Source organism: Hipposideros armiger, unplaced genomic scaffold, assembly GCF_001890085.2.
Source record: "Hipposideros armiger isolate ML-2016 unplaced genomic scaffold, ASM189008v1 scaffold_847, whole genome shotgun sequence".
Classification (NCBI taxonomy): Eukaryota; Metazoa; Chordata; class Mammalia; order Chiroptera; family Hipposideridae; genus Hipposideros; species Hipposideros armiger.
The window spans coordinates 178,298-189,876 of NW_017732197.1; the positions used below are offsets into that span (position 1 = coordinate 178,298).

General features: G+C 34.2%; 1 protein-coding gene across 1 annotated transcript in view; it reads right to left on the reverse strand.

The window, feature by feature from the left end:
* Positions 1-395: 395 nt before the first annotated feature.
* Positions 396-11,579, reverse strand: part of HCRTR2 (hypocretin receptor 2) — a 109,326-nt gene continuing 98,142 nt past the window's right edge. The window contains exons 5-8 of the mRNA XM_019629392.1: positions 9,273-9,493; positions 6,563-6,684; positions 4,283-4,508; positions 396-1,986 (exon numbers count right to left, since the gene is read on the reverse strand). Coding sequence (XP_019484937.1) covers positions 1,932-1,986; positions 4,283-4,508; positions 6,563-6,684; positions 9,273-9,493 — 624 coding nt within the window. The 3' untranslated portion in view covers positions 396-1,931. The remainder of the gene's footprint in view (positions 1,987-4,282; positions 4,509-6,562; positions 6,685-9,272; positions 9,494-11,579) is intronic.

Consider the following 11,579-nt stretch of genomic DNA (forward strand, 5'->3'; position numbering starts at 1 on the left):
AATTTTTATAAAATATTTCTGTATTAATCTTAACTATCTTATAGTACCTGCTCTTAAAACAACATTAAAAACCTTTTATATCATGATTATCCCTGGTTATATAAACTTATTGGAAAAAATATTTTGGTTATGAAGTACTATACCAGAGGGCTTAATTGAATCCTTAACTGCAAAGATTTGACACTAGTTAAGAGTGAAGATACAGCTTATCAAGAACAACAACATTTTTCACGCAATAGAGAGGACAGTGTGAATGTGATTATCGAATTCTCAATATGGTTTTTACTTAAAAACGACATAATGAGCATCCTTCACAGTAGTTGGTGAGCTGTCACATTGGAATTGATAAAAAAAATTTCTTCATGAAGACACAGTAAATAACATAAATAATTTTAAATGTATAAGATAATTGTTAAACAAGTGACAGTATGTTATACACATGGGATACAATAATTACAGAAATACATTTCATGAAAAATTTAAAGACACTCTAACACCACAGCTTATAAAGAAAATTTAAAGTAATATAAATATGTGGCAAATAGGAGGGAGCTTTTTGCCCTCTTTAAATTGCAGTTCTCTAGAAAAAAATTTCCTTTGAATTTTGGGAGATAACAGTGTTTTTCATGCCTTTGCAGTTCATTTTCTGTGGTACATAAGGTAATAGAATAGACATATTAACAGTGTTTTCTGTTTATGTATTATCTCTAAAAAAATCTTTTGGTTTGCTTCATGCCATTTGAAAATTAATTGCATATAACCTAATGGAATTTACTTTTTAACTTGTAGTAAGTAGATAAGTCATCTGTTATAAAATTAACTAGAATTGAGAAGTTTTCTAAATTGTAATGAGTATCCAGATTTTTTTGAAATGCAATTGATTCCTATTATGATTTATATCAAATGTGAAACATTCTGTTATTACACTAGTATTAAAATAATAATAGCCCTCCTCACAATTTGTGTCCATAAGCATCTTCAGGTTTGTAATTCTGATATTTCAGGTTTATGTGTATTCAAATTGTATTTTATAAGCATATGTACCTGTATCTTCATTAAAACAGTGTACACTGGGAGTGAAACTCAATATCAGTGTGCCTAACACATTGCAATTAACTCATCAATTATTTGTAACTGTTATTTAATATTCAAGAAATGCTCCAAGCCTTGGAGAATTTAGCAGTCATTTTTCTCATAACCTGAAGTCATATTTTGCCAAGAATAAATAAATTCAACTATCAAACTTATCCTCAGTTTGTAGAAATTCAGAAATAATGAAATTAAAGTGGGTTTCATATTAGATAACATTATTATCTCATCCTACTGATAACAAATTTCAGTAACATTAATGACATTTTGCATTAAATCTTTGAAATATAAAAAAGAGAGATACATACATATTCTATGTGTAGCATAAAACAGTCACAACACTTTCTTTTCATAAGTCTTCTCATTTGTGTTACTAGCACATAATGAGGTAAGTAGTTGAACCTTTGTTCCACAAGATTGACAGCTTTGGGGAACACTTGTTTCTTTACCATTTGTTCCGTTAAGGTAACCATTAAGGTAAGAGGATTTAAATCCAGATCTCTTAGGATTCCTGTATCACCATGTTGAGAGCAATGTACAGTCTCTTATTCCACTCCTGCAATATCTCATACGTATTGATGTTTGTTTGTTTTTCCTTCCAGGCAATATGCACTTAGAAACTGTCTGCTTCGGCAAAACTTAGTCTTAAATAAAATTAGAAATTTGATATTTTTTGTTAGAAACTCAAGTCATCCAGGTAGCCATAAAGCACACGAGGGCTTTAAAACCAGTCTTCTTTCACACTGCACTTGTAACCCAGGGACCATTGTTTTATAAACCATAATCTCTTTGAGTGAGATGACATTGAGTGACAATTCAGCAATGATAGTCAGCCTCTTCTTTCAGACCTCCAACCAGGATGACAGTAGTGATGATGGTGGTCCCTGTTGTAGATACCTGTGCAATAAAATACTTTATTTCACATGGGCTAATAAACAGGTGCCAGGTTGTATTATTTGGAGCAGTGGTTCTCAAATTTTAAGGTGCTTCAGAATGACCTAGTGGGCTTATTAACACACAGATTCCTGGATACCACCCCCAAAGTTTCTGATTCAGATCTGGGATAGGGTGGAAATTTGCATGTCTAATTAGTTCTTAGATGATGCTGATGCCGATGGTTCAGGAATCGCACTTTGAGAATCACTGATTTAAAGCAAAGGGATTCTGACTTCTGAATCTGTCCTCAGCACACAATCACACACTCCTGCCTCTTTGAGACTTTCTTTCTCTCCCCTCTTGTTCTCTCTTGCTTTCCCTTTCTCAATCTCTCTCCTTACATGATCAAGAACTAGATACATTATGGTTGAAAGGATTTAGCTCCTATTCTGACATATTACTTAGCTATTAAGGCATATTATCGATATTATCTGAAGTTATTGTCAAACTATTTAAAGTGCTAGTTTCCATCACAACCTGAAAATTACAACTCTCCTTTCATGCAGCATAAATAAGAAAAATTCCTCAAATGTACATAGGGGAGAAAGAAGACTTACAATACTTTGTTTTCATGTATATTGTTCTGATAATTAGCAATATAATTTCAATGAACCTCATATGCGGGAGATTTTCGCTCTTAGTTGTAAAAAGCACAAAGTAATCCCCAGTTATACGATATGAAAACAACTTGTGGATAAGTTGGCTGTATGACTTCTTTCTGAAAGTGATGAGTTGGGTAAAAGCAAGAAAAGAACAAGATAATGTTTATCTTCTATGAAAACCTTTCTTAAATATTGTTCTCCATGTCTTTTGTTTCAATAAAATAAGAGCACCTGCTACTATAATATAAAAGCAAATTTTCATGAACATATCTTTTACTTTCAATTTAATTTTAACATGAATATTTGAATAAGAATTTTGCAGAGGAACAAATGTGAACTATCCAGTGCTTTGAACCCCAGAGCTTAACATTTATATAAAATACCCTATACTCCTGTTCATTTATGTGTAGGTTAAGAGCAAGCCTCTCCATTCTCCTAATCGCCTGACTTTCAGCCGCAGGCCCAGGTGGCATTCTGTGACATCAACAGTGACACTAATTAAACACAAACAAAAAAGTGCCAACATCCAGATGAGGAAGAGCATCGCTGGTTTCGTTACGCTCTGTCGGTGTCAGAATCTGTCTCCCAGAATGCTTTGCTGCCCTGCAGACTCTTTCAAACTCTCTCAGTAGACTAAAGCTTTTTTAAAGGCACATTTACATCCACCCCCCAACTCATTTCCTAGCATCTAATACAGTGGGTGCTTTCTGGTAGGTGTTTGATAAATATTCATGAAATTTAAAGAAATGCAACTGTTTTCCATCAAATCTCCATGGCATTAACGTGTGCAGTCTAGGACCCAACTAGGATTTAGTAGTCTACTACATCTTTTCTTTGTAAATTGTATTCTTAATTCCCCTACGTCAGCTACATCATTTTCATTGGTTAGAAGAATATAATAGTGTGATTTTATATCATTTTTAAATGCTGAAGTCTTAGAGATGGAAATTATTATTTATTCATAGTTACTCTAAAAGTTTTATTTTAATACTGAGTCTTACTGGCCATACGTTGAGATGAAAAATGTTGGCAATAGTAAAGTTACGAACCTGAGAAAATTGTGTTAATGAGTGATAAAATTAATGGAAAATAAAGCTTAATAGTATATATTTTTATATATTTTGAAAGGTAGCTTTTGAGTAATATAATATACTATTATGTATATAAATGTTCACTCAGGTGTCATACCATAATGAGTCTTTTGTGATTTTTTTAAACTATGAAGTCAACTAAAATGTCTGTTGTTAATTCAGTTAGTGATAGCTATTTCTTTTAGTAGCCGCAAGAAAATCACTGGATAACTCTTGGTAATTTTTAGCAACAAATTTGAATTTCAAGATTGAAATAACAATTAGAATTGCAATGTTTAAACATTTAATCGACACAAATCATAATACATGAAGCTAAAAGTGAAATGGCCTGAAATAAATTCAGTTGAAGGTTAAACGTCTAACATATTTAAAGCAAAAGTTGAGAAATTTTTTTAAACTGACATTTTTATTTCCAAAGAGCAATAGATTTTTCTTTTTTAAAAAAATGGGTCCACAAAGTAATTTTAGCTTTAGATCATTAGGATAATAAAATTTCTGTGCACAGAGATTTTTTTAAAAAATAATAGTTTTACTCAGGTATCCTCATATGAATAAATATTCTACCAGTTTTGAAGCGGCCCCGCTCCATTGGCTGCTGGGAGTGTGCTTATACTGGTGAGCACAACTTGCTCTGAGAGTTTTGATATGTTATCAAAGTTGCTGATCTGGGTGGTCAGAGACTTCCGGCTCTCCGTGCTTGTTCGCCCCCTGGTGAGCCGATCCTCTTTGCGATGGTGAACTCCAAGGCAACAGCAAGAAAATGCAGCTTTAAATTCCTCTCGAAATTTTCCTGGCAAACCAAGGAGAATGAAAGGAAAAAGAATTGTGGTAAATGTTTTAACAAATCATGAATAGGGTACAACTGAATTGCTCCCTTGAGCCAAACTAACAATGAGGTGCAACATTTTGCAAAGATGGGGAAAATAGGAAAAGGAAATTGAGTTACTGGAAGCTTGGTAGACTCTTGAAACAATGAGGTATTTTCATAAAATAATGAGACTGTTTTTCATGTGTGATATTTGGAGTTTGTTTCATTCCTTTAGAGTCAAAACTCATGTATTTGTGAATGTGGGTTATTTTTAACTAGTTAACTATAATAAAAGTGATCGTTAATAGAAGAATACCCAGAAACATTTAATAATTTCAAGAATGATAAAACCTATGTTGTACATAGCCAAAACTATACAGAAATTACCTCTACATTTTACTCTGAAGAAACTGTTCTACTGAAACAATCAATTGACCAAAAATATCTAGAAAAATATCTTCAAATACCTAGAAAGTCTCTAAAGTTTTATAATTTGCATAGGCAGAACAATAAACTAAATGAGAAAATAAACAACTTCAGAAGTTATTCCTTGTCTTTAGATTACTGACATGAAATTAAAGAAGTATGAAAATGAAACAATTACATTTTTAAGGCTAAATGGCAGTGTTGAGAATTGTAAGTTTTTTCCTCCAAGCCTCAATTACCAAACTGGGTTACTGAGTGATTACATGAGAAGATGAATGTTAAGGGCCCACAAAATAACCAGGACATAACAAGTCCCCAGTGATTATCAACTGCCTTTCCTGCCTCAGCCTTAATAACCACATAATAGCACTTTGACTTGGTTCTATGGCTTCCGTTTCAAACACCTCCCTACTACTTCCTAGTAGGTTTTACCTACTTGGTGCAAGGCTCAGGGCTTTTGTTACTTCTAACCCACTGGCAACTGCTTCCCGGCTGCTTACCAAGCCACAGCTCCAAGTGGTCCTTTCTCCCTTCACACACTGCACACAAGCAGTCCTATTCCTGTCTCAGACCTAATGTAGTCTTTGTTTTGGAGACTGGAATTGGGTGTGGCAGTGGAAAGCATGAAAAGGGGCAAGTGAGCACAAAACAAACCTCACACATATACAACCTGATTCTCTGAAATGTGAAATAAAACATTCATACATATAGGGTGTATGCAAAGTTTGAATAAAGTTACTTTAAAAAATCTAATTGACTGGTTGGCTGTCTTTTTTATTTTTATAACCCAGAAGGCCAAATATAAAGTTGGAAAATGCATATACTTTATTAAATATGCAATAAAAAATTGTTTATTCCTCCATGTATATGAGTAATTATAATATATTTGGAGGTAGACATGAAAAAGAAATAGCCAATCAGAGAAGAAAAACAATGCAAAGAAGGAGCTAATTAAAACACATTTCTAAAAGTCAATCAAGCAAAATGTTTCCAAATAAAACAATAATAGGTTAAATGATTTTTATAATTGTATCAATTCCATAAACACAGATAGATGAAATAAGTTACAGGTATGTATGTCATTTAGTTTAGGTGTTATTAAGGGGTAATATCGTTTTCTGTGGTCAGTGAGAAAGCTTGAGAAAAACCCAAGAGATATTAACCACAAGAAAATGTAAATTCAGAAAAGTACCTAAAAGTGCAAAGGTTCCAATTCAATTCAATTAAGCTACAAATATTGGCCGAGGAAATAATATAGCTGTTTTCTTTTCAGGTAAAATTACCTGACATTTTAAAAAGGTAAGTTTACTGTATGACAAGCAAGATTCTGTGTTATTCAGTTCACACAATTTTCACTTCTTTCCTATTTCAACATTTCTTCTAAGTTTTAGGGAAAAAAGCCCTTAGATGATTTTCTCTGATGACTCAGGTTCCTGTTCATAAGGGAAAAACCTCAAGACAAATCAGATCAGGGAAAAAAAATTTCTCATTGTATAGCATCTAAGCTCTTCATCCAGTTCAAGAGTATATAGAACCTTCTGGCCATTGGTCCCTCATCCTTGGTTAGAATTGTGATTTATACAGAAAAAAAAAAACAGTTGAAAACTCACCACTGAGAAAATTATAAATAATTGGGTTCGCAGCACTGTTGGCATAGACGAGCCAGTGTGAAAATGTAAACCAGGCATAGACAGTCTCTCTGTCTTCGGTGTGGGTAAACATCCCAAATACTCTGTAAGAGAAGAAACAATAATAGGCTAGCTAGTGTGATTCTGCAGAATACCTTTTAAATAATTTAATTCAAGGGTGAACAAAGCCCTTGCTAGAAGCTGCCCGACCCCTGTCTTCCTCTGCAGCAGACACTGACCACTGATAGCTTTATGGCACCACGGTGGATTTAGAATAACTTCAGCTCCTAAGCAGAACCTCTAAGGCACAATTCAAAAATCAAAAGTCTAATCAGGTCAGAGAAGAAGGTCTCTGTCTTTCCTGTAAACAGCAAATGTAATAATATTTCTTGTGGGTAAGAATACAGAAGTTGACTATATATCTGTTTCTTTTATTTTTGCCTCTAAATACAATCGAGCAGTGTTTGTTATTATCCCATTGACATCATTTAAAAGGCACTCCTAAATCGCAGTCTAGATCTAGGTACTTCTTCCTACTTTTATTTGTGCATTGATCAAAGTATTAAATTTCTTCAACTCCAATCTTCCCAGGCTGAGATTTGCCTCTGGGACTTCTTTAGACCCAGAGGAGAGTTAGTTTTCAGTAGGCAAAATTCTGGTAATTTCTTAAAATATAGGAGTTTTAATTATTTTAATTATTTTTAACTCTGAAAAACTTTTCATTATGATACCCTTAACAATCATTTTTTAAGATTTATCCATATTTAGAATATCCTATCTATGTAATTCTATTCACTACCCAATAGCAGGTAACTTACAACTACCCAATCAATTTATAGGCTGAAAATGATAACGCGTTTCCTGTGAGATTCCACCATTGATTGTGTGATTTGTGTCCTTGATAGATATGCATTTTCAGAATAAAGTGATGCTCTATGGATTACTGGAGTTTTACAGAAACTACAATATGGTGTGAAATAACATGGATAAATGGAGTTAATAATATGCTATGACTCTCTATGACAATATATCTTTGAAATCCTAGACAAATCAGAACTGCTTTAAAGAAGATGGTTTTGACTAGTCAGGCAAAAAAAAAAGATTTCAAGGAAATGAATTTAGAAATTTATATAAGAAAGAAAATGAGTATATGCAAGGGTAAATAAAGAGATACACATTTGAAGTAAATGTGTGTGGTAAAGAGAAAAATACTTTTTGAGGTTACTTAAAAAATTTTGTATTTTGTGAAAAAGAGCAGGATGCTCAAAAAATTGAAAATATTTTAAATTAAACATGGATTTTCTCCTTAGAAAGCAATTTACTTTCCTTGGAGAGAAAGGTGTTTAAGTCAGAAGAATAAGTGAAATATTATGGACAAGTGGGTATTTGGAAATAGCTAAACAAAAGGTACAAGTGCTGAGATCCTGGAAATCCAAAGGAGCAACCCAGAGTGCAGGAAACCTAATTTTCATTGAATTTAGACTAACTAAACTAAAAGTAGAAAACAGAAAAAAAAAAAAAAAAAGAGTAGAAAACTCATCCAGTATCATAGCATGTTTACTAAGTTCTTACAGGTAGAAAATAACATCTAACAATAGACCACAATAAATTTGTATAGGATTTCTGTGGTCAAGAAAAATAAGGGGAATTATAAAAATATATGGAAAGCAAAGTAGCTCATTTTCTTGTGAGCTAGTATATGTTTCAAGGACCCAAGCTGCCAAAAATCTTTTACCTTTAAGACCGTGTCTGTAGTAAATAATATTATAAAACAAAAGTACATTTTTCTTTTTTTTTCCCCCTCCATTTAAAAAGGCATGGAGCAATCAAAAACAAGGGCCAAAGACAGTGAGAAATCTTTGCAGCTGATTATACCACCTTTCATATATGTGACTCCAGCCAAAGCTCTCTCCAGAGTTCCCAGCTGTGAGGAACATGATATTGACTCTGAATCAGGGAAAGTGAGAGCAGCAATCCCAGTTTTAGTTCTAAGTCTATTATAAACAGAATTAGTATTACCTTGGGACCAGTCTACGTGCAACAGTTATGGTAATTCTCAGTAAAGTGGCTGGTGGTGAAGTTTAAGTGTACCATTGCCCCGTGCATTGGCTGTGTTGTGTTGGTCAATTGTTTTAACTTAATTGTGTGTCTGCAGTGTAACAAATAACATACTTTCTCTGACTGAAAAATTTTGTGCTGATTTTTATTAATATTCACCCTGAGCTTGACTCAATGACTTGAGGAAATGGATTTTCTTTCTTTCTGTTTAAACATTCAAAACACAGTATGTGTTGTAGTGGCATTTTTTTGTGCCCCGGCTCACAAACACATTTTTAAGTATAATTAGAGTACTAACAAAATACTCTTATCTCTTTTTTTTTTTTTTTTTTTTTTTTTTTGCATTAGAACTTTCTTCTGCATCTAAGGCTTAGTAATTAGCTCTAAGAGGTCAGGGGAACATCTGTTTTATGTTTGCCATTCAAACGAGAATTTGCATGGACAAGAGAATTTACAATCTGAGCACTCTACAAGGCTGTTTGCATTACCTGTTGGTAACAACAACAGAATTATCTAGCCCGACAAGCTATCCAGACAGGGGTTAGCTTTTTCTCAGGCTGAAAAAAACAATGTTCTTAATTAAGAACCAAGAAATAACAGGTCACTTCATTTTCAAATAATAAGTGAACTTTACCTCTTCAGCACATTGAGGATGCTAATTGGTAGATAGCAAATTGCAAACACCAAAAGCACAACCATCAGCATCCGGGCTGTTTTCCTTCTGGCTCGGATCTGCTTTATTTCAGCAGCCACAGCGCTCATCCTGGACTTGGTCTGCTGTCCTGGCCCTCGAGGCTGTGAAACAGGCTGCAGGGGCTTCCATTTTCTCTGAACAACAGATGATGTTCCAGGGATCTGAAAGTAGTGGAGACCCTTTATTGTTACCTGACTTAGGGAAGTTCCACTTCGGAGAAGTAATTATAAGACACAGTAAGGAGAGTTCCCAGACTCCTGTGGTCTGAGAGGCTTGAGGGCCCATTTCCCCAGAACATTTGCTGAACGGAGCATGCTTGAGTAATACATGTGAGTGCCAAATAGGAGTTGGGATGGAAAAAAAAAAAAAAGTTGAAACATTACATTTTGTCAATGTCTAAATTAGAGAGCTGCAAATGGAATAGATATCTCTATAAAAAGAGAAGTTGTACATTCAGACCATGGAATATTCAATGCTATAAAGAAATGAGCTATCGAAGCATGAAAAAAAAATAGAGAAAACTTAAGCTCGCTTAACTAAGTGAAAGAAGCCTAACTGAAAAAGGCTACATGTATGATTCTGACAATATTACATCCTGGAAAAGGTAAAACTGAATACATTAAAAAAGATTAGAGACTGCCAGGGGCTGAAGTGGGGAGGGATGAACAGGCAAAAGTAGAGAGGATTTTTTAGGGTAGTGAAAATACTCTGTATGATACCATAATGATGCTTTCATGTCATTATATATTATACAATGTATTTGGGTACATTGTCCAAAGCCACAGACTGTACATTAAGAGTGAACCATAAGATGCACTATAGACTTGGGGTAATTATGCTGTGTCAGTATAGGCTCATCAGTTGTAACCACTTTTGTGAGGGATGTCATAATTGGGAAGCTGTGCATGAACGTAACTCGGGGACATACAGGAATTCTCTGTGCCTTCCATTTAATTTTGCTGTGAACCTAAAACTGTTCTAAAAAAACTCCAAACAAACAAGCAAAAAACTCTGCATTAGAAAAAAAAAAAAGAGAAATTAGAGCTGGGGAAGAACAGTAAAGGGATGGCAACCATATTATCTTTTTAGGAATTTTGGTTCGGCTCAGCTACCTAAATTGAAAGAGAAAGAAAACCTAACAGGTAATTGCAAAGGTAACCTGAATGGATTTTTCATGTATCAATACTGCCACCTGCTGCTAGATGGAGAGATAGGACAACTATCGCTTTTTATCAGGTGTTCTGCTTCTCAGGTCTGGCCGATGTAAACCTTTGCATAAAGGGAATAAAAAATAAAATACTCTCTGTTGCTTACTATGTATTGTTACGAAATAGCGTGAAACCAATTTTATGGTGTGTCACTTTAACAGGCACACACACATACTGAGAACCCCTTGTGATCTTACATTAACATTTCAAATACCTGGAATTTATAAAGACAGTTATACAACTTTTACTATTATATGCCTTTTCAAGTTATTTGAAAATAGCAAGGAGTCCCTCCAAGAATACTTTCTTAATTATAAGCTCACGTAGATGGATAGCGTTGAGTGAACAAAACAATAAAATTCAGCCTGTGTAATTTTTTAAAAAGGAAAATGTGCCAGTAAGCTTATATATGGCCATCGCAGTTCTATTAAGATCACTCAGCTGTTGCTTTTATGTCTGGGCTGCACACTGGGACAGATCACTCTATTCCTGTGGTCTCTAGGATGGATGTTGGATGGATTATCTTGCTTTATACATCACAAGATTGAGGTCTGTTAGATGATCTTTAATTTGAGAGCAGAATTTTACTTTGATATTTCCACAGATGAATTAATATAATGCTCCTTTTGACCGCATCTATTCTCTCTCGCAAAAGAGCAAATGCAGTTCATGAAAGCCTAGCCTTAAATTAAAAAAAAAAAGGAAAATTATTTATCTTCTGTCTCTACATGTCCTGTCAGGTAGGCTGACGTTTTCGTATAGTGGTAGCTTCACTCAGTCTTCTTATCCATGATTGGCAGGTGGTAGGAGCTGAGAAGCCTTCCTTGTCTGTGAATCTCATTTTAAATAGTCATTTTTAAAATAATTGAGGAGAAGCTGTAATGGATGTCAGAAAGTTCCAGAAGAACTTCAGCATGAGTTACCCTATAAATGTCTGCTAAATGGCCTTGAACTGTTTTCTAAATGATCTCTGAGAGATCATTAAACTTTAGCAATTGTATTATTGAGTGCTCCCCAGAAGGAAAGAATCAATATCCTG